General features: G+C 39.9%; 1 protein-coding gene across 3 annotated transcripts in view; it reads right to left on the bottom strand.

Moving 5' to 3' along the window:
* WIPI2 (WD repeat domain, phosphoinositide interacting 2) overlaps positions 1 to 24651 on the bottom strand; it is a 289569-nt gene that overhangs the window by 34608 nt on the left and 230310 nt on the right. For 2 of the 3 annotated variants that reach the window (XM_075179982.1, XM_075179983.1), the window contains 3 exons: positions 19916 to 20008; positions 11627 to 11697; positions 6953 to 8187 (listed from right to left, as the gene is read on the bottom strand). In XM_075179982.1, coding sequence (XP_075036083.1) covers positions 7101 to 8187; positions 11627 to 11697; positions 19916 to 20008 — 1251 coding nt within the window. In that variant the 3' untranslated portion in view covers positions 6953 to 7100. Of the gene's footprint in view, positions 1 to 6952; positions 8188 to 11626; positions 11698 to 19915; positions 20009 to 24651 lie in introns of those variants that run through there. The other variant, XM_075179984.1, reaches the window with a different exon arrangement.

Here is a 24651-nt window from a genome sequence, read left to right as displayed (position 1 = left end):
AAATTCTATAATTGTGGAGTTGGATTTTTGGTACATTTCAAATTTTGAGACCTCAATTGATGCCTCAATTTTTGGGCTTGGATTTTATGTACTGTTTGCCTCTGTCTTCCTTTGAAAGGGATGAGCATTTTGTGAATGGCCTGTAATTCAATTGCATTGGTAATTGCAGCAAATGTTTTGGACAACATCTAAGAGTGGACGAATTTTGATACATTTTGTTGCACTCATCTGGTATTTTGCTATTGTTTTTAGAATGTAGGAACCTTTTGATTTTCTTGATGCATTGTCACATTTCTAGCTCTGTTTGGCTCTATGAGAAAGTGAAAGCCAATCAGCCAGCTACAGAATCACACACAGACCTGTCACAGTCCCACACTCAGTCAGCAGCCTGCATGAGCACTGTGCTGTCCTATTTTGCTCTGCCTCTTCCATTGAGTCACCACTCCGGGCCCCATCGCCAGCCGGCCACGCTGTAGAGGTATTGCACAAACACGTTTTTTGTGTGTATGCCCAAATCATATGAACACTTTTTTCCATAAAATTCTTTTGATGTGATGGTTAGCTACCATCAAATCGAAAAGTTTCAATGACGAAAGCCCGTCCATTATTTGATGGTCTTCCGATGACCAACTCTAGCAATAATCCGGGAGAAGCGGAATGGGAGTGATGTTATCAACAGGCTCCAGCAGCCAGATGCACTGGCTTGAAAAATGCATATACAACACAAAAATATCCACGAGCACTAAATGTCCACAAATATGGACATTTACTATTTACATTGAATTGAACAGACACAAAACAAAAATCCAGAAGATTAATACAATCACAATTCCTAAACATATCTAGAGTAGGTACCTGTTTTTTAATGCACAAAATTTTAAATATATTAGGTTGAAAAAAATACCACTTTACAGTTGCAAATTATTGTTGAACATTTGGGAATGTGTCGCAATCGAATGCTCAGAAACTATAAATGCTTTGTCTGTATATAGATTTTAATAAAGATTATATTGAATGATTTAGTTAGAAATATATATTCAAACTTCAAAAGGTTTTGCAATCAAAAAGAAGTTATTTTTAAATAAACGTAAACGTACACATATGTGCCAGGAACCCTGAAGAGGTTAAGCATATAAAGGGGTTACAAGGAAAAAGGTCTCAGATATGTAGAGACTTGGATAGTATACAAAAACTTTCTTCATGTCAATCTAGGGATTTCTTAGGGGAAGACTCTTCAGATAGTAAAGTGGAAACTAAAGGGGAAATCAAGACATTTAACCTTCAAAATATTGCATGTACTGATTTAACATATTTATAAGACTACGGAGGATACAGGATATTCTAGTACCAGCTATGTTACAGGATGACTTTTTGGAGATAAGCAGCAAAATGATTAGAGAACTTCTGCATAAGGAAGAAGATCAATTGGAGAAGTATCAATCCAATTATAAAAGTGTTGATAGCGTGTGTCCCTTTAAAGAAATTGAAACCACTTAGTAGGACTCCATACCTACAGTTGATGCTGTGGTAGCCTGTCCTTCAGCAACAACTGCTATCCTATTAGAAGATGGAGGGCCATTAAAGAGACCCAAAAGATAGGAAAATGGTATTCTTTTTAAAAACAAACAAACCACTTCATATCTCCTCAAGAACAATAATGAAATCTGCAATAGCCATGGCCTCAGTCCACCGAGCACTCAAAATTTGTATGGATAATCTGTATGATGACATTCAAGAAAAAGTAAGAAGGCAACACTTGTTGAAGACTATGGAAACCATGAAATTAGGAATCGATTTCCTCTGTGAGACATTACTGGAGATCATGCTTTCTACCAGAGGTGTAGCTTCAGCAGTGATAGCCAAGAGAGCTCTTTGGCTGCATCCCTGGACTGCAGATAGCCAGTCTCTAAATTTTAAAAAACTATGCTTCCTTCTTAAGGTTAATTTTTTTTTTGGTGACAAACTGTATACCATGATTCAGAACGTTACAGATGGTGTAACAAAAATTGCTACTGGATTGTAGAATACCATTTTATGCTTCAACATTTCAGAGGCCTGAACCTATCTTCCTGGCAAACTATTCGATAGACAGTATGTGATAAGTACTTCCAGGTGGCCGTTTTGTGCCTTCAGAAGAAATGAAGGAAGACTATGTGAAATTAACAATGACTCCTAGCTATCACAACCTTCAGCATGCTTAGTGGGTGGCAGTACTGCTATTGTGAAATCACAGACTATCATACCATGTGCAAATTATAGCAGCAATTTACAGACAGTCATGGAGAAAAATGGGAATCTCTCACTTGTGCCACCTCAACAGCTGCAATTCCTGGGAATACAGACAGTGACAAAGCATCAGTGTCAGAGGGAAATTCAACACCTGACTTAGTAAAGATTGTTGCTGACAGTGAATTTAATAAGGGATTGTCTCAAGCCATTAGGATTGTTTTCCTCAACCATAATGATCATTACACTACTCAGAACCATGTACCCTAACCAAGAGGTTAGGGAACATGACTTCAAACTCACAGAAGTAATTCAGGGTGCATGGCTTCAAAAGGTAAAGAAACTGCAAGCAACCATTCTGGAAGCAAGGGCAATGTGGTATGCAATACAACACTTTCATTACCTCAGTTGCAAGAGCATAGTAGGTAACAAATGCTAAACCGTGATGACAACGGTATCAACAATCAACATGGACAGAAAACAATTTTGAATCTTTCAGCTCATCTTGTAGTGGGCAAAAGCAAGATGGTGGCAGATTATCTTGGTGGGTATCAGATCAGGAGATTGGGCATTATTGCTGAAACGCAAATAAGTTCTTCCTTCCTGGACCCGTGGGTCGGTGTAGCATAGAAAATGCTCCTAGAACAACCTTGGCCTCTACCACCTTGGCCATATATTCTGCATCAAAGACCTATTTGTCATTCGAATCCAGAGACTCTCTCCTTGATGGTGTAGAGTTTGAGCAGTCGTTGCTCAAGAGTAAAGAAATCTCTGATAATATGATTAAAATATTATGGCAAGCAAGAAAAAAAAATTCTAAGTGTATTACAGAGTTTGGAATACATTCATATTTCAAGAAAGTTTGAAGAAGAACCTTGCCCTTAGTACATTTAAAGTACAGGTTTCGGCATTTAGGATGTACCTGGATACAAAATTGGTGTTAAATGATCTACCGGTTAGACTTTTTCAAGGAGTCAAAAGAATTTGTCATTGCATCAAATGTTTTGTGGCTCCTTAATCTTATTTTGGAGGCTCTAGTATTAGAGCCCTTTGAGTTCTTACATGATTTCATGTAAATGGCTCACACTCAAAGTACTATTCTTCGTGGCAATCATGTCTGCTTGAAGAGTAGAAATTTAAGCATTACGGTGCAAGGAACCAGTTTGATCTGGGGGCAACTGTGTGGCATACTTTGATCTGGGGGGCAACTGAGTGGCATACTTTTAATCTGGGGGGCAACTGTGGGGCATACTTTTTTTGGGGGGCAACTGTGGGGCATACTTTTTGGGGGGCAACTGTGGGACATACTTTGAATTGGGCCAACTGTGGAGCATACTTTGAATTGGGGTCAAATGGATGGCCTATTTTGAATTGGGGGCACAACTATGTGGCATAATAAGGATTGGGGGCACAACTATGTGGCATAACATGGATTGTGGTGATTTATGTATGGCATAAAATTAATTGGGAGTATTACTGTGGCATAATATGAACTGAGGGTATTACTGTGGCATAATATGAACTGAGGGCACTATTGATGAACGTTTATTTGTTGGTCCCATTACTATTAATATTATCAGGATATTGGCGTGATAAAATAAGAAATAAATATATATATATTTACACACACACACACACACAGTGGTTGAAGTTTAAATTTAGTAGTGGCGGTACGAAAAATGGAAGTGGATAGATTTTTCTGGTTTTACAATGAAAGCAGTAGAAGAATTGGCGTTATGGCTTACCACCGTATACAGAACACTTTGACACACACATATATATGGTACATACATATATATATATATATATATATATATATATATATATATATATATATATATATATATATTTATTTTCACACACATATACACACACACACACACACACACACACACTATTGGCACACCTGGGGCTTAAAGACATTTTTGCCGGCACACTGATAGAAAAGTGTTGCCGACCCCTGCTCTAGACCTTGTGAGAGTGGTTTCTGTATCTCTCATAAACAAAGGAATTCAGAAAGATTGATCATCTCTCTGTACTTCCTGAAGGTCCACTGTAAGGGAAAAGTCCATCCAAAGACCCTTTGCTAGATTAGAGAAGTCATTTTACATGCTTATAAGAGGAATGGATGCGAGACGCAAAAAACATTGAGGAAGCATTCCACAAGTGTGGCGGCAATCGCTTGGGCAAACAGGGCTCAACCTTCAGCAAAGCATCTTTGCAAAGCAGCAGCCTGGTTAATGCTTCACACCTTCTCCAGACATTGTCCTCTGAATGTTGTAGTTTCTATACACGCTCAGTTTGGAAGGAAAATTCTTCATGTTGTAGAACAAACAATTATTTACATGCATAAATTGATCAGTGTTTGATTGTCAGATCAACCCTGTGTGATTGCTGGGGTACATCCCATTTGTTAGGGCAGGGGAGGAAATAAGCAGAATTATAATCCTCAATAATTGCGTTTCCAATTACTATGTTTTCAGAGACAGCTTGGCCGGTCACTTAGACACCAAAGGAAGGAGGAGTGATACTATATACTTTCCAGTTGTGTCAAGTTTATAAATGGGGTGACAAATGCTAATTGCCTAACCCAAATATATATTTACGATCAGATGTAAAACTCTAAGATAGACAAAATAATATGTCTAATCCCTAATCTATCTAGTAAGAATAGCAACATATTTTATTGCAATATACCAGGTGAATACAAGGTATCCATAATTGTTACTTTGTATTATCTGACCCAAAAAATGCGTGCATTGCTTTTCTAAATAGTATGGAATAAAAAGGAGAATACAAATGGTAAATATTGATACTCATTAGAACAAAGATATATAATAGTTTCTAATAATTGAAGGACTGACCTCCCCTTTTGATCTCTTCCTCATCCGCTTATCCCCTCCTCTATCATGGAATTAGCCACTCCATCTCTTTCCCACTTCTCCATTCCCCTGTTCTTTATAATCGCTCTTTTCTTTCTCTGTCTCTAAAAATCCTCGTCATTCATTGTAACTATTTTTATTATTAACACCGCATTGAGATGTTTTGCTACTACGCTGGTCATAGTTGTTGTTTAACCCTTATGTATTCAGATGTTTACTCTCTTTGTTGGTTGTTATTTGTACAGGGCCGGATTAAGACACTGTAGGCACCTGGGCAAGGGGTACTGTGAGGCCCCCATTTTTCAAGCGACTTATGCCTAATCCGATATTATTGGGTGCTCTCCAGTAATATCGGATTTGGCATAAGTAGTTTGAGCTGTGTTCCTTTTAATATACCAAATCAGTATTCTCAAAATGCCAAAAAGAAGTAAAATACAAAATTTTATTTTTTCTTACATGGTTACTTATAAACAAATAAAAATCAAAAATTTGTTTTGCGTAATTTCTTTGAAACAAATTGCTCTAAAACATCGTTAAATTGTAAATCCTTTAGAATATCATTTTCTATTGCCATAAGAGCAAGTCTATTGAGTCTTTCTTGTGCCATTGTGGATCTGTAGGCATTCTTCAAAAGTTTCATCTTGGAGAAACTCCTTTCTCCAGTCGCATTAGTTATCATAAAGCACATGTAAATCCGCAGAGCTATTTCATCATTGGGGAATGAAGAAGTTAATCCATTGTTTGCTACAAGGTTGTAGATATCAGAAGCCCTTAGAGATTGAGCATTTTGCTTGAATTCACCAAATTCCGCTACAAAGTTCTTGAAGTGAAGAATTTCGGCCACAAATTCAGGCTCTGTGTCACCTGAGTAAATCTGTTGAAATTTGGCTGCTGCTGTTGAAATGTCTGCATCACTCATTGTTGGGAATTCAACCAGGAAACCAAATAGTGAGTAAACATTTCTGTATGCTTTAATGCGATGTGCAAGAGCTGAACATAAGTTATCTATGATGCGTAGATATGTTTCTACCTTAAACTTCTCTCTTCCTCGCAAAATAACATCATCAGCATTACCAACACTGCTTCCTTTTCTTTTCGATTGTCGCTTATGTTCATCACAGTATTGTGCATCTCCTACTTTATCTTGTGCTTTACTTTCAAACACTTCAAACTGATTTCGCTGTGTCATCAAAAAATCTAGTAGAGATTTTAGAAGTTTAATAGCTGTTTGAAGCTCCAGTGTTTCACCTTGAAGTGACTTGCTGACTTGATTGAATCTCTCAAGTATGACAGCCCAGAAGTCTGCCAAGAGAACGGTTTCCAATTTTGCCAGTTGTTTGAGAATATTTGCCTCATAACATGTGTCTGCTTTCTGATTACAATCTTCTGAGATTATCCGCAAAGCCTTTTGAAAAGAGCTGTAGCCTTTAGACAGAGCCTTTACAGCATCAGCCCTTGCAGACCATCTAGTATCGGATGTCCTTTTAGCTACTAATGTAGACTGACTTCCATATTCATCCTTGAGGCACTGAAGCATAACTGACCAATGTTGAGTGGAACCAGAAAAGAAATTGTACATTTTTTGTATTAGATTAAAGAATGATATAGCTCCAATGCAGCTTTCCACAGCCCATACACCTACTAAGTTGAGGGAGTGTGCAGCACATGGAGTATAATGCGCAAGAGGATTGATATTTGTAATCTGTGCTTGCAGCCCTTTGTAGCATCCTGACATGTTTGATGCGTTGTCATAGGACTGTCCTCTTAGATTAGCTACATCAATACCAATTTGGTGAAAGTATTTCAAGATAATGTTGGCAAGAGCTTCTCCAGTGTGACGTACCATGATGGGAATAAAAGTGAGAAAACGTTCCACAACCTTATAATCTGATTTTTTAACATACCGAACAACTACAGTCAACTGATCAGTATGAGAATTGTCAGGTGTTGAATCAACACTTAGGGAAAAGTATTTGGCTTCCTTAATTTCTTCTACAATGGTTTGCAAAACTTTGTTTCCCATAATCTTTCACATATTTCCTCACATATTGTTGAAGATAAATATGAAGCTTTTCCTCTTCCTTGATTACCATATTTTGCTATATGTGCTATATGTGAACTAAGAAAAGGATCATATTCAGCAAGTAATTCAAGAATGCCAAGGAAGTTGCCGTTGTGTTGAGAATTGAGGAGTTCTGTATCGCCACGAAAAGCTAATCCACGGGATGAGAGAAATTTGATAGTAGAAACTACTCTTTGCAGTACTTTTGCCCAGTATTCCTTTTCCTTTGTGAATTCAATTTCCATTATGGAATCAATTCGTCCAAGATCTTTACCCCTAGAAATCCATGTCACCATAGAGGTCCTATGTCCATTGCTTTTTTCATGTTCTGAAATGCGTGTAGAAGCATGTTTCCAATCTGAAAATCCACCATGAGAAAACTGTGTTTTCACTCCATGAATACCATCAAAGAGAACGCAAGCAAAGCAATATACATTCCCTGTTAAAGGAGAATACACTAGCCATTCCCTTTTAATTGTTTCACCAGTTATGTGTTTTCGGAATATCAAAACACGTGAACATTTTCTTCTCTGATCGGAGTATACTCTTTCGGATAGAGAAAAGTCATCATCATGGTGCTGGCATTCCACGGGACCTTGCTTGCACCAAAAGTCACGTACCTCATTTGTTATATTGTCAATTGTCCACAAACCAATGTCATTTTGATACTCAAATGCAAGGTTATCTTTCCTCAGATGAACAATCTCAGATTCAATCCCTGTGGCATCAGTATTAGAGACAACCTCAGTAGAGACAACCTCAGTTATTGTGTTATCATTTGATGCACTTGTTGTTGGCTGTGGCTGCTCTTCTCCTGTTGTTGTTGGCTGTGGCTGCTCTTCAGCTACTGCGAGCTCTGGCTGCTGTAATGCTGCTGTGCCTGCCTTGGGTTTGAATCCAATATCAAATAATTTTGAATATTGGCTGAGCAGTTCTTCATGCTTTCGTGTCTTCTCCTGTTGTCTTTTTCTTTTGCTTGCTCCACTCTCAAACTTCTTCTTCTCTGACATAATTAATCTGAAAAGGTGAAACTATTAAAAAATATCAATCCATCAGACCCTCACCCTTTGCCAAACCATTAGATGTCCCCGCTGCAGCCAAGTCACCTCCCCAGTCATTACCCGGCCCTCCAACCTCAGACCCAATGTATCACCTCAGCAGCCACTTCATCTACTCAGTAACACAGTGGATTCCAAACTTTTTCAGTTCAAGGCACCCTTAGGGTCTCCCAAAATTTTTCAAGGCACCCCTTAGCCAAAATAATTACCAAGTAGTCCCCCACCTTGCTTACCACTGGCCCTGACCAAGGCACCCCTGTGAGATTTACAAGGCACCCCAGGGAGCCTAGGCGCACAGTTTGGGAACCACTGCAGTAACATATTTGAAGACATTGTACCAGTAGTGTTAGTCTTTTTATTCATTATGTACTGGCTAGAAGGAAAGAACACTTTCATCCAGATGGTAATTAATTTTCTTTTTAGGATACCCTTAGCAATATAAAACAAGCCAGAAATAAATTAGCTTGAGACAAATTGCACTGTAAGGAACAACATCATGTACATTAGTATATATTAACTTTTACTTTTAACTTTTCTATAAAATAATATGGAAGCTTTCATGCCTCAAAATAAACAAAATATGCAGATAAATATGGATATTTACTAGCAAACAAGGGGACATAAATGTTGCCAACACCAGGATTATTCTTCCCAAAGCCGTCCTGTCAATCATACAGCTTGAGGGCATGATAAAGCATCAATTTCCAAAGCCAGGCCAGAAGAACTGGAAAATGGCAGAAAGCAGACAAAGGGCAGACAGACAAGACCCCCTGGATTTGGTTTCAGTCAGTACCGAAAGAGAACATCAACCTATTACAGACCAAACTAAAGATCATTTCATTTAGATTAATAGCCTTAATTATGGAGTTAACCATGCAGACTTCGCCTCATTGATGAAGAATTAATTGCACAACATACTCACTCAATGCTTAAGCCATATAAATAACAAAAATATATATGTGAAGAAATAAAATGTAAGCACATTAACATTGTACTTTTTTTATCCTGAGGTTACCATTGTAATCGAGACATTAAAATGACTTACATTAAATCATATCTTATAACAAAAGTTCACAGCGCACAACACCCTTAGATGTTTAAATCATACCTACCTATCATGCAGACAGAAAAATCTAACATTGAAATAAATAGTACAACAGCCAGCCTCAGTAAACTGCAGCCAGTGTCGGTATCCAAACTGGCCCCCTAAAGATATGGAGCTACTAAACTAATGCAGAATACAGACACTTGCCACTGACCCTCTGTACATAATATATTCTATAGTCCTTCACCAATAGCAACAAGCATATATTAAAGATATTTTGCAATAGCATGAGTCCATTACAATAGCTACATGATGTATTATCTAACATGTTAACAGATCATGGCAAAGAGGCTTCAATATTATGGCACAGTTCACAATTCACAACATAGCCAGCACATAGGGGATGAAACGTCTTCTACTTTAATAATTCCCAGCCGTGTGGGTCCAGAGTTCTCACCAAAAAATGAACAGCAAAAAAGATTATTGTGTATTGTGCTCCAATGGATTATTACATCACCACGTATATAGTGATTCCCCTGCATGCACACCAATAGTTCTAAAGTATACCAAACAAGTGTGCAAGCTGAAATTCAAATAGCTCAAGGAACCAGAAAAGCAGGAGATAGAAAGGTATAAAAGATGGTGCTAATAATAATGGGGGTCTCTTTCACCTGTTTTGGTCTATTTTTGGACTATTGCGTGTGAATGCAAGGGAATCACTATATACATGGTGATGTCATAATCCATTTACACATATTAAACTATATATTTTTTTCTCTTATCTTTTAGCCTTTTTTTATTCATGATCTACCCCCCCCCCCCCAGTCATGATAAGCTCCCAACAGTGCCAGCCATCACCCTGCTGCAATGCTCTCCCACCCCTCCCCCCAGTCATGATAAGCTCCCAACAGTTCCAACCACGCCTACAATGATCTCTCCCAGTGCCACTGTGTCAGCCCAGCCCTCCTGCAATTATCTCCCCCAACAGAGCACACTGTGCCAGCCAGCACCCAAGCCCTGCCCTGCAAATATCTCCCCCAACAGAGCACACTGTGCCAGCCAGCCCCCAAAACCCGCCCTGCAAATATCTCCCCCAACACTGCACACTGTGCCAGCCAGCCCCCAAACCCCGCCCTGCAACTATCACCCCCAAAAGTGTACACTTTGCCAGGCAGCCCCCAAACCTACCCCCCTGCAAATATCTCCTCCAAAAGTGCACACTGTGCCAGCCAACCCCCAAACCCCCACTGCAAATATCCCCCCCAAAAGTGCACACTGTGCCAGCCAGCCCCCGCAATTATCACCCCCAAAAGTGCAGATATTGCCAGACAGCCCCCAAACCCCCCCCCCCTGCAAATATCTCCTCCAAAAGTGCACACTGGGCCAGCCAGCCCCCCAACCCCCCTTGCAAATATCTCCCTCAAAAGTGCACACTATGATGCCAGCCAGCCCCCCCCCCCCCCTTGTAATTCTCTGCTCGCGCTACAGCTGAACAGAAAAGAAAAAAAAAGTAATACTTCCAAGAAAGGGTCCCACGGATGCCCGAGGCCCCTGGGCTGTAGCCCAGTTAGACCTCGGGTTAATCCGGCTCTGTATTTGTACCATGACCGTAACAAATAAATCTTCACAAAAAAAATAAAAAATAAGAAAATCGTATTTTTTTTGTAAATAAAATAATTGAACACTGACACTCAGTGATCACTCCTTTTATTTTAACTTTTTACTAGATACACACACATAGTTTAAATATTTTGCTGGGTTTTTTTTTTTTTTTAATACTTAGGCAATATTTTATTGAATTATTAATACAAATTTTAATTTAGAGCAGGGGTGTCCAAACAGCTCTCAAGGGCTACCAACAGCTCATGTTTTCAGATTTCTTTACTCATGCAAAGGTGAGTTGATCTGTTTGTGCTTAGTCAGTAATTATCACACTTGTTTCTACAGACAGAAATCCAGAAAACATGAACTGTTGGTTACTCTTGAGGAATAAGTTTGCACATCTCTGATCTAGAGGATACATATTCAATGTTGAAATAGATATACATTATAACATAATACCAGATGTCAGTGCACTACTAAGGTTAACTCTTGCTCTATATATAGGATGCTTAGTGTAATATGTCATTACATTAGCTTTAGTTACACACCAAATCAAAATTCAGAAGATATACAGAATAAAATGACAGGTGCTAACTAGAGTGTAACTTTATTTAACAGTAAGAGAGCAATGTGTCAGAAGATAATATGCACCTTGTTTTTTTTGTTTTGTTTTTTTAACGGAGCAATGCAATAAAAAGCATTATTTGGCACAATACTGAAAGATAAAAAAAAAAGAAAAAATTATATTTACCTTTTCATTCCTCTTCGGAGCTCAAACAGTTTCTGACCTTCTGGAATGGAAAAAACACGGATCACTGTGCCCTAAGGAAGAAAAACAAACACTTTTGACTATATGATAACACAACACCATAGTGTAGTTGGAGTTTCTATAATAAAATATTGCCATGTTCTAATTTGTTCCACAAACTCTGAATAAAATAATTAAAAAAAACAACAACTTATCTTTATCTAGCAAAACAGAAAAACAAACAAACAAAAAAAATAACATGCACTAATAGATGTAACTAATGAATGGTGCTCAACAAATATGCTACTGTCCAAGTAACAGACACTGTAACCTGTTGCTGATATCCACAAAATGAAAATAAATACATGAGACCGCTGACAAGGAATACATTTATTAAATAAAATCAGTAATTCATATTGCTCAGCATATCTGTTATATCATATAATACCTGACAATTGATAAATAACTCCTCATTAGCACATATAAACATCAATAACTTGCATATATCCAGCATATCAATATACCTATTGTCCACAGACATTCCAATTCTGGGGTAATCAGTTTATATAAATTAGTTCTAAGGCAATCAGATGGTGGCTGAAAAACAGTTTTGTTAATATGCTTCCCAATTTGAAAATAGTCAAACAGTTTCTCCTTTGGATTGGGGTATTTTTTGCAGGAGCTGTATTAACAGGAGCGAGACAATATGTTGCAAATATGGAGGTCCACATCACATTCCAATTGTGCTGGGAATCTGTCCCTTTATCAGCAGAGGAATCAAATTGCTGCCAAGTACCACTGGGAACATTATTTTCAAATTGGGACTATTTCAGACACCATCTGATTGCCTTAGAATTAATTTATATTAATTTATATGAATTCATAGTCATATGCTGGATATATAAAAGCTAGTAATGCTCATATGTGCTTATGAGTAGTTATTTATCAATTATTGGGTATTATATGATATAACATATATGCTGAGCGATATAAATTGCTGATTTTATCATTAATACATTTATTATCAGCTCTCATAATTTTTATTTATAAAGCAAATTATCTAAATTCTATTTGTTAATTGTAAACATTGAGACACGTTTATGGATTAATTAAAATGAAACGGGAGAGCCAATCAGGATACAGCACCAGTAATGAAACACTATGTAAAATGCTGAAAGCGTTATTGATATGTACACCATTCTCAGACTCAAATTTTCCTCCAAAGATATAAGATAATTTCTACATTAAAGAGATAAACAACCCCTGCACACCATGGTAAACACACATTCTTTCATTACCATCTCACATATGCTATATTGGGGGGGGGGGGGGGAACTTTCCATATAAAAAACCCATACAAAACAGAGTATACAGATCAGCAAGTTAACTTCCCTGAGCTCTGCAAACTTATAGCTTATTTGCTTTCTTCCTCAGAAGATGGGACAAGTCTCAGGGAAAACATTAAATCTGTCTCAAAACTGCCATTTTCATCATTAGACTCTATCAAAGATACTGTATGCTCTCACTGATCTAGAAATGTACCTATAATTATTAAACTTACATTCTGAAAACATAAAACAAAATGGTAATTCTACTTGTACACAAACCCAGTACTACTTACCGCTCTCTGTCTGCATTATCCAGTATTGTTTTATTACTGTTTATTCCCAATTGTAAAGTACTACGGAATCTGCTGGCGCTATATAAATAGATGATGATGATGAAGATATATAAACTGAAATGATCTTTAAGAGTATTGACAATTGTTCACAGTCTAAAAGCCAATAATACAGCGTCGGAACCCTCCGAAACTGTTCTAAATCGTTCTTATAGACGAGTTGTCAAAACCATGCCCCATAGTGGAGATATGGTCTGACCAGTGACTTGTACAGTGATAAATTCATGTTCGAATCATGTGCGTTTATGCTTCTTTTTATGTATCCTAGGGTCCCCCTGATTCAAGGCTTTACAGTGGCAGCTTGTTACGTTGTCACAATTTTGCTTAAGCTGGCCACACACATTACAATCCAATTGTTTTCTTTATCTAACCCTTAAAGGAGCAGCAAATGTGTTGGTGACAATCAATCCAATATGATTAGATGCAGAAAGCTAAAACAATTGATAATCCAAATAGTCTTTGCTAGAAAATTGAAAACAACCAAGCGAGAGATTGTACAACTTTCCTACATTACTAATGCAATAAAAGGTTTTCCTGTCAGATAAAAAATGTAAAGAGTAAGAGAATAACTATTTTTTTTTTACAAATGGTACTTCTGACAGGATGGACTGACTATGCCACCCTGTCTGTTGTTGCTGGGAACCGGCTGGGCTTACTTTGCCACCGTTCCCTTTTGTTATTCCAAAAGCGCCCTCTTGCCGCAGTAGGAGGGGCTTATAATGCTGCCGCCACTGAGCTCCTTCTATGGCACTCAGAACCACGTTCCTTCTGGGTCACTGACGCTGCTAGTGTACCTCGTTGCTGATGTACCCGGACTGGTAACTCCGGACCTCTTACTATGGATCCGGGTTGCTGTGAATGGATCCCGCCTGGCCTATCACACTAACCAGGCTGCATGGGTAGCAGGCAGAGCGGTGGTACTGGAAAAGCTCGGGTCCAAACCTCATACACAGTCGGAGAACGGATTATTTTTGGGTTTAATCTGTGGGTCACAGGAATACAGGGATATTGAAGATGTTTCCAAGCAGGTCTTTGAAGTAAGATGGTTTATTTTCTCTCACCCTAGTTGAAGGTACCAGGGTGATCAGGTCAGATGAAGTCAGAAGGAAGTCAGAAGAATGATTACATGCTCACACAGCTCATTTTTTATACAGTTCAGAAATAGTCTATTTTTAGAATCAGGATGTAACTCTGCTTAGCAAAACATGAATTTACATGCATTGCAAAGCCACAAATATTTATACTTAGCTATGAAATTCTTAAAACACTTGCTGTGATTTCCTGCACCTTTGTTTGAGAGGCAGGGAATGTAGCAGTAGGTTTTAAATTAAACCTTCCAGTCTCCAAGTTAAACCCCACACATCAAAAGATCTAATTAACATGTGGCCTTTCATCAGACTGTTCGGAATACATTCACACAGAACAATAAAACCAAAAACAAGCTAGTTTCCCACATCACAATACACCAAAGGCTTGGTAAACACAGGCTCATTGTATCAGATATATACATCAGAAATAGGCATATCCTATAGCAAGGTTAAACAAGAGACAGATTTCTTCCCCTGGTCTCAGAAATAACAATTTCGTATCTCACAATACAGACAATATAAAAAAATAAGTGCAAATGCAATTACATAAATAAGTGCCCTGCGCTATTTGCTTTAAATACATTTTTACCAAAAGTTATTTAATAGTGATCCAGTCACACCCCTCCCCCCCCTTGTCCATGCGGAAACCAGGGTGCCATGTCCAACGATTTGGCTCCTGGACCGTAGTATTCTAGGGTTACCGGAGGTGATCCGGTGGATCTGGCTCTTCCTGCCGAACCAGTCCATCCGCATTGCTGCGAGCCTTTCCTTGCTTTATGTCAAAGTCATAAAATTGAAGTGCAAGGCTCCAGCGCAACAAACAGCCATTTTCCCCTGAGGCGTGTTGCAGCCACTATAAAGGATTATGATTAGTATCCATAGTAAAATGTTGTCCATACAAATAAGGTTGTAGTTTTTTCACTGTCCACATAATGGCCAAACATTACTTCTCAATTGTGGCATACCCCACTTCCCAGTTCAGCAGTTTTCTGCTCAAATAGGCCACGGGGTGCTCCTGCCCATCAGGCCCCACCTGGCTAAGTACTGCTCCCAGTCCATACTGTGATGCATCAGATTGCACAATAAAGTCCTTTTCATAATTAGGCGCCAAAAGTACTGGAGCATGAACTTCCTTTAATGACTGAAATGCCAGCTCACAAGCAGGTTTCCAGTCAACTATTTTGGGGAGTTTATTATTAGTGAGATCTGTCAGGGGCTTTGCTATAGTACTAAAATCTGGGACAGAACGTCTGTAGTTCCCTGCAGTCGTTAAGAATGTTAGTACATGTAACTGGGTTGTGGGCTGGGGCCAGGCTCGGATTGTCTCTACCTTAGCTGGTTCTGTCCTAACCCTTCCTCCCCACACACGATCACCCAGGTATTGTACCTCTGACATACCCATCTGGCACTTCTCTACCCTAACAGTCAAACATGCCCACCCCATCTTCCCCAACACCAGCCCTATTTGCTCTAGATTATCTTCCCAAATCTTACTGACATTGGAAATGTCCTCTAGGTAACCCTGAAATCTGCCTAACTCATCTACAGAAGCATTAGTACAGGGCAAGGGGTAGATGTCACACATGGGCACAGGCAGGGGACCTACTATATCCACAGCCACTTGCTGAAAAGTTTCCCCAATTAATGGTAAGAACCTGAGGGGAGCACGAACACTGGGGTGTCCGAGATGCGGACACACATCACAGGAATTACAGCAGGCCAGGACGTCATCAGTCATTCCAGGCCAGAAAAAGTTCTGTGTCAGGCGCTTCAGTGTTCGGTCTCTGCCCTGGTTTCCCTCCATAGGGATTGCATAAGCAACTGCCATTCGTTGCACACAAAAGCCCCGCGATACCACCAGTTGAACTTGTTCCCAAACTGGTCTATCTCCATCCACCTTCCTAGCTACACGGTACAACCACCCTTCACGCCAGGTCACACTCCCTACCTCCCTCGCTGGAAGGCTGCCGCCAGCCTGGCGCCTCATGCCTTCTAGTGAGGGATCAGAGAGCTGCCCTGCCCTGAACTCTTCCCTGCGGCTCTCACTATCGTCTAAGTCAGGATACACTGCAGGGGGTTCTATGCTGGGGTGACTAGGGTCAGTCAAAGAGGTGTCAGTCAAAGGGCGGTCACTGTGGTCAGCTGTACTCACCGCTGGAGCTGGCATACTGCTAGGGACAGGAACATCACCGGGCACCCCCACAAGATCAGGTTGGCAAGAGACAACATCCTCTGCATTGCTAGTGGACGTGGTCTTTCCAGTGGCAAAGGGCTGGCTGTTTCCTGAAGAAATAGCAGCTATGGTCTTTTCCTCTGGGCTGGGCTGTGCATGTGTAGATCCTGAAGACTGTAGCTTAGCAGCTTGTTTCCGGGTAAGACAGACAAATGCGGTCACAATTCCACCCCCAACATCGTTGACCAAAATCACATCAGTTGGGAGGCCATCCATAATGGCAACATCTTGCAACTCCTGGCCATCTCCCCAGTCCAGAAATACCCATGCTACAGGCACTTCATTTTCCAGTCCATCTGCCACAGTAACTTTGGCAGTGCGATTCTGCAATACTGCAGCAGGATCAACAAGATGGGGGCTCACAACAGTAATTGAGGCCCCTCAGTCTCTCAGTCCTTCACTCTGCAGGGGTCCCACTTGGAAACAGTCTCTAATGGCTCACCTTCGCCAGTTAAGTAAATTAGCCGGGCCCCAGGACTCGGATTAGGGGCACCAGTCTGGAGTGCTGGGGCTGTGTGACAGTCCATCCTTAAATAACCGATTTTCCCCCTGCTGTAGCACTTTTTCTTCAGCCTGCTCTCCGGTGGTCTCCAATAACTCCCAGGGACAGGACGGGGCGGTGGCTGGCGAATGGTACCCGAAGGGTTAGGTACTTGCTTTTGGGGGCTAGTAGAAGAGGGGTGTCCCCCTGATTGTACAGTCCTTTGGGTTGGCTGTTAGCCTGGCGCTTCTGTCAGTGTGGCCTCACTGCCACATATTGATCCGCTAGCTGTGCGGCTGCTTCCAGGGTGCCTGGCTTCCAGTCCAGCACCCATTCTTTCACCTCCGGTGCGCACCTTCGGTGAAACTGCTCTTGGCACATCAAGTCTATTACCTTATCAACGGTCTGGACACCTGCCCCGCGCACCCACTTCCTGGCAAACTCCCACAGCAGGTTTGGAAACTCCTCATGAGTGGCGTGGAAGTCCATTGTAAAATCCCGGAACTTCAGACGATAGGTCTCTGGGGTAATAGTTTACCGTTTAAGGAATGCCCTTTTTACTATATCATAGTCCGCACAGTCCTCTGTGGGCACCCCACGGTAGGCCTCCACTGCACGTCCTTGCAGTGTGGGCACCAGATACTTAACCCCTTCTGCTCTGGGTACAGCGTGTAGTCTGCAGGTCCTTTCAAATACCTGCAGGTGCTCATCAATATTCCCAACACAGTCCCTTAAAATTTAGGGCGAGGTAAAGATAACAGTCGTGATCCTCTAGGGGGCGCACCCTTCCCTCTTGGTACAATGCCTCAATGACCCGTGCCCGCTCAGCTGCAGATGCGTATTCCCCTAAGGCCGCCAGCTGGATCGTTAGCCGTCAGCCCTGCGCTCATCATAGGGCAGAGGGGCTGGTTGTGCGGGTGCAGTCTGCTTGATAGAGGTCGCTGCAGGCTGTTGAGCAGGGATCGCCGCTGTCTGGGGTACCATGCTGTCGGTGCCATTACATCAGCGCCTCGCTCATCTCCGTCCTGTTTGGCGAATGGCTGATGTCAATGCCTTTGGCACTGCACAGAGTCTCGAGGTCCACCCTGGGCATGTTGGCGTAATCAGACATTCTGTGCGTTCTCCTGGCCGCAGGTATTGCTCTCCTGAATTGGTCACAAAAAGAAGCCTGTGGTCATCCCACCGCTTGCCACCAGAAATCTGTGACAGAATGGACTGCCTATGCCACCCTCTCTGTTGTTGCTGGGAACTGGCTGGGCTTACTTTGCCACCGTCCACTTTCGTTATTCCGAATACGCCCCTCCTGTCGCAGTAGAAGGAGCCTGCTGCCACCACTGGGCTCCTTTATGGCGCCCAAAACCACGTTCCTTCTGGGTAACTGTCACTGCTAGTGTACTCCCGTGCTGGTACCCCTGACCGCTTACTATAGGTCAGGGTGCTGTGAATGGATCCCCCCTGGCCTATCACATTGACCAAAGCTGCTGGGTGGAGGGAGAGCGGTGGTACTGGAGAGATTTAGGGTCTAATATGCAGGGCACAGGATTACAGCAATATTGAAGAAGTTGTCAAGCAGGGTCTTGAAGCAAAGAGTGATGTTTTATTTTGCTCAGGTGCTATGAATATTTACACTTATCTCTGATATTTTAAAAATTCTGTGATGTCCTGCATCTTGTTTTTAGACACAGGAAATCTAGTTGCAAGGTCTTAATTAAACCCTCCTGTCTTCAAGCGGACCCTCACATATCAAAAGACCTGATTAGCATGAGACCTTTCTTCCAACAGTTGCAGAACAGACATTCTCATAGAAAGGTATAAACCCCAAATATGTCATTTCCCAACAACACGATACACAAAAGACTTTCTAAACAAAGGCTCATTGTATCAGTAAAAATACATCAGAAATAAGGCATTTCCTCTAGCAAGGTTAAAACAGAAAAAAAAACAACGAATTTTCTCCCCTGGTCTCATAAATAAAGATTTCCTATATTAAAATATACACAATATCAAAAATAAGTGCATTGGCAAATTACATAAATAAGCGCCCCCTGCGCTATTTCCTTTTAATAAATTTATATCATAAGTTATTTATAATTTATCCAGTCACACTACATATCAATAAAAACATTAAACATTTATTCAAATAGGCATGCTGACAGTGGAAAGCAACATTTAATGATGTGTTTAATAAGGAAAAGGTTTTTTTATTTTGTGAAGGTGATCCATTGATCACTCTAAAATCTAAGACTCCAATCGTAATCTTTAAATATTGGTTACTGTACTATGTGCACCCACTGTCTCATCAGTCACTGGATACATTTCTTGTGTCTTTGTTCCAAACCAAGTGAAAGTTTTTGAATAATTCTAGCAGGTCCACTTGAACTTCAATCATACTTTTCTTATCTTTGGAGTGTTACAGCGTCACTGGAGGGTTTCTTCAGGGGTCTGCCCTTTACAAGTAAACCAGGAAAACAGCGAACCTTCACTGAATGCTTTTTGTCAGGTGAGGATTTGCAACATTTCAGCTGAAGTAATAGAAAATCACAATCAAACTATAATGGGATGGAATCTGGAGTTAGTCAGCAATAGTGAACTGACAGCCATACAATGTTCCCTAGCAGGATAATCATGCTAATATTCTCATTTCCCTTTCAGAAACATTTTGGGTAAAAATCTGCGATGTCAATTTATATACAATAGTAAAGCCTAGAAATGCATTTATTAAAACAATGATCCTTAACACAGTGCCCATTCAGTTCTTTAATTTGACAGTCTTCAATCTGGTTGTCATTTACAAACAGGAAAAAGGTCTTACCTTTTCTGAGGCTGTTGCAAGTTTGCTCCCACTTGCATCAAAAGCCAAAGCTGCCAGAGGGCTGTTGTGTGCAGGGATCATATTAGCTGCCCTCTGTAAAGTTTAAACAAATGTTGAACCCAAAACTTATTACCAAAACTGCAGCACAATAAGTTGACTCTTCTGAACTGCATCCCAACTCCAATCACAACATATACCTAATTATTAACAAACAATTACTTTAATGCCTATATGAAAAGTAAAAAACTCGGAGGTATAGGGACATTGGATGTTTTTACGTTTAATTGACAAGCAAGAGCCCAAAATCATAAAATATATTCAAAGTATTTGTTTTCCCTTTTAGGCAAATTAAAACTAAAAATAGACTTCTAGTTTTTGTTTTTAAGAGTGTTTCAAATTTCAAAATAAATTTGTCCTTCTACTACTAGTAGTATTTTGTAAAAGGTGTCATCTCTGGGACGCCCACCATTTGCTATTATTTAGCACATTTCCAACACTTACAAATAGGCAGGACCTCTGTCAGCTAACTTCAGCATTACTTGGCTTCTCTTCATAGCAGGGGAGATCTGGCAGAGCTAGAGCCACTGTGCTGGATTTTTCCTGTTACGTAGAACAGTTCCCAAATTGATCATTATAGGTCCCAGCAAGTAAGAGCTGGGTCCAGTTATATAAATAAAATGTGGAGTGATTCAAGAGAGGAATCCCCACTAAAGTTCTAATATTGGTAAAGAAAGTTACTTAGTTGAATACTTTTTTCTTATAAGATGCAAGCTGACCTTAAATAAGAAATGCTTCATAATTTAGAAAAAGACAAGGCTACACTCTGATAGTGTGTTATGCTACAAGGCAATGTATTTTCAAATAAATATTATGATAACATACTCATATTACAGAAAGGAAACCTAACAGCATCTGGATTATTTCAGATGTGGATTACACAGGTATTTCTGTGTATGCACTTTTGTTGGTGTAATATTGGAAATGTGCATTTCTGGGACAAACTTTGCTTTAACAATCATTTTTTTAAATGTCCAACACATGTCTGACTTATCAACTATGTACTTTGTTCTTCTAAGATATTGGAGAGTTCATAAAAGTCATTGAGAGCAATATTATATTATCTGATGATTTGACTCCTCAAAATTCACAATAAATTCAAAATTGATCCGAAGGAGAAAAGTATATAAACGTTTGTATTAGGCACTTCCATTCACCAAGTACTGAATGACTGCAGAAAGCTGCAGTGATCAGTGATTCTGCTTTCCAATGGATAACCTGTTACTCTACTGACTGTGGAGAAGCCCTATTTATGAAGTTTTTGGAAAAATGTATTTTAAAAGGGGACCTCACGGACTGCTCTGCATTAGAAATCCTGACTGGTCATATTTGTTAAGTAAACTATTAGAAGCTTTAAATAAATTGTATTGATGCTTACCTAGTTACAGGGCTACTATTGAATAAGCAGCCAAGCATGCATTTGGGCAGGTAGGGGATTTACCCTGGCTCACTGTTAGAATTGTAAATTGCATCAAACAAAAACAGCTTCTCCCTCCAACTGTGCTGCCTATCACTAGATCCTTTTGTACACTTTACACATTGCTGGAATGATTACCAATTGTTGCTAAAAAGCAAATCATTTACACCCACTTTCCATGTTCGTCAAGTTATCTAATAATTGCATCATCTTTTTTTCATAATATTTTTGGTGTGATGCTATCTTAAAGTGATTATTTGCTACACAAGAGTGGATTATTTATGGGTATATTGTTTTGCACATTTATGACTGAATATACTTGGGAATGCACACATTCTTTTGGAAGTCAATGGCAGGCTCCATTAGTTTACAATTATTTACTATGTAAGATCATTCAGAATTCTACACTAATAGGTTTTCTTTTAAGTTATTTTACTATTGATTTTACTGAGTATTTTATTGCATGTTCTCCATAAGACATCAATAAACTCTATAGTTGTATTTTTCTCATATACTTTTTTTTCATTAAAGAGAATTCAAATGTTTCAAAGAACTGTTTTATAGAAGTTTATACTTAAGTCAGTAAAAAATAAAGGCAACACCAATAAAGTGGCCTATTAGAGCAGTAAAACTTGCACCTCTGAATAAATTTTGCAAGTATCTGCAATTCTATTTGAGGGCTGAAACACTAGTCTCCAACACAAAATTTCATCACAATGTGTTACTGAATGTGGTCTCAGATGCCTCTGTAAGTTTCCATCTGGGTTGAAATACCTGGTCACGATCACAGACATCTTGTAATATTTAACTGTATTAGCAGAAGGTGACCACTCCGAATATGTTTGCATTTGACATTTATCTTACTCTGTTATGGCATGTTTGACCCAACATTTTACAACAAGAGGCACCCCAAACCACAATAAACCCTCTAAAACCCACCAAAGTGGAAAACAAATTATAATTATCTGTTAAATCTGTTTCCTCAAAGGACTCCATGGCAGTCTCAGCCAATGATTTATCATACTCAGCTGAGCATAGAAAGGAAAAGAAAAGCCTGCTAGTGATGGCATTTGCTCCTGCATTTAGGAGCCTGCTGTGTTGCTGTATTGTCTGCTAATTACCTGTTGCATGACCTTGCCGGGTCCTCTTTCTGCTGCCCGTCTCGATTCTTCTGGACCGCTGTTGCTGGCTACCTGCCCTAACCTTTTTGGCTTGTCTCTGGTTAATGCTGTTCTCTACCCACCATGTTCCTTGGTTAACTTAAACCCTATTTGATCTTTAGTTCTTTGTAGGGCTATCCTTAGGTCTATCCCAAGCATGTTTAAATAGATTTACTGTATTAGCCTTTACTACCTCTGCTGGGAGGATATTCTACTTATCCACTACCTTTTCTGCAAAGTACTTTTTCCTCAAATTTCCTCTGAACCTACTTTCCTCCAGTTTCAGTGCATGTACTGGTGTTCTAATACTTCTCTTCCTTTGAAAAATATTCCCTCTTGTACCTTGTTCAAACCCTTGATATATTTTAAAGTTTCTATCATGTAACCTCTTTCCATTCCCTAAACGATACATATTAAGATCTTTTAGGCTTTCCGGGTAAGTTTTGTGCTGTAGGGCATGCACTATTTTAGTTGCTCTTCTTTGTACAGTCACTAATGTATTTATATCCTTCTGTAGGATATGGCCTGCAGAACTGAACACAGTATGCTATATGAGGTTGCACCAATGACCTACACAGTGACATTCTTACTTCCTGATAACGATTCCTCTCCCTATGCAACCAAACATCTGCCTTGCCTTTCTCATTGCTTTATTACATTGCTTACCTGCCTTTAAAATCACCTGAAATAGTGACTCCTAGATCCCTTTTCTTCTCAGTAGTTTCAATTAGAGTGCCATTAATAGTATAATTAGCATTTGGGTTATTGAAACCCACAATGCATGATTTAGCGTTTATCAGCATTAAACTGTAGTTTCCATGTTCTTGACCATTCCTGTAGTCTACCTAGATCATCAATAATTTATTTTAGCCCTCCTCTTACCATGTTGCATATCTTTTTGTCATCTGTAAAAAGGCATACTTTTCCTTCAATACCATTTACAAGGTTACTGATAAAGATATAAAAAAACACTGGTCCAAGTACGGATCCCTGGGGTACTCCAGTGGTAACCTTTCCTTCCTGTGAATGCACTTCATTTACTACAACTCTCTGTTCTCTATCTTGCAACCAAGATTTTATCCATTCAACAACCATAGAATCCAATCCCAAGCTTTCAACTTTATTTAACAGTCTGCAATGTGGGACAGTGTCAAAAGCCTTACAAAAGTCTAGATAAGCTACATCTATAGCCCCTCTTTGATCAATTACTTTAATCACCCAGTCAAAAAGTCAATATGATTGGTTTGACATGATCTCCACCAGTAAATCCATGCTGTTTGGAACACTGTAAATTGCTGAATTTGAGTTATTCTACAACTCTTCTTTTCTTTAAGAGTGTTTCAATTCATTTAACTACTACTGGTCAGTATTTCCTTGGCTCTTCTTTGCTTCCACTTTTGTGCAGTGGGACATTTGCTCTTTTCCAGTCCTCTGGAATTATTCCTGTAGCTAGTGACTGGTTGAAAAATTCTGTCAATGGTGTTGTCACAGATCTCAAACAGAAGTACAGCTAGGAGTCACGAATTTGGTGAAAACACTCTGTGTTTATTTGCAGAGAGGTATTAACAACAGGTAATAAGGAGCAGTGAAAAATACCAGGTTCCAGCTGATGCAGAAAGTAGCATGAATGTCCAGAAACAATCAGGTAAGGACAACAGGAAAGGACATCACAGGATGGCACAACAATAACCAGCCCTGTGTGCTGGGAGTGACAGGTATATAAAGGGAAAACCACACCCAGGTGCATGGGATAATTGGTGAACAAGTTAACCCCTAAGGCAAACAAGAAAGGCATAATAGCAGCACCTCTGGTAATCAGAGGTACTGCTGCAATACAATACAATAATAGGACACAAAGGGCAGGAGCTGCCATGCAAAGCAGCATGTAATGCATAAGCTGAGGGCAGATCGTGACAGTACCCCCTCCCTTAGGGGCGGATTCCAGACGCCTAATTACCAGAAATGTCTGAATTCATCGGAATCATAGTCCAGAATTGGGGGCCCGGCAGAAAAGTCCTCGTCCAAGGGCGGAAAGGCAAAGGAGACCATGCCAGTTGCCAGTTCAAGAACTACAGAACCTCCTCTCCTCTTACGTCCTCCTC

The sequence above is a fragment of the Mixophyes fleayi genome, chromosome 7, assembly GCF_038048845.1.
Source record: "Mixophyes fleayi isolate aMixFle1 chromosome 7, aMixFle1.hap1, whole genome shotgun sequence".
Classification (NCBI taxonomy): Eukaryota; Metazoa; Chordata; class Amphibia; order Anura; family Limnodynastidae; genus Mixophyes; species Mixophyes fleayi.
Note: the sequence above shows the minus strand (reverse complement) of the source record. Positions and strands in the feature narration are given on the sequence as shown.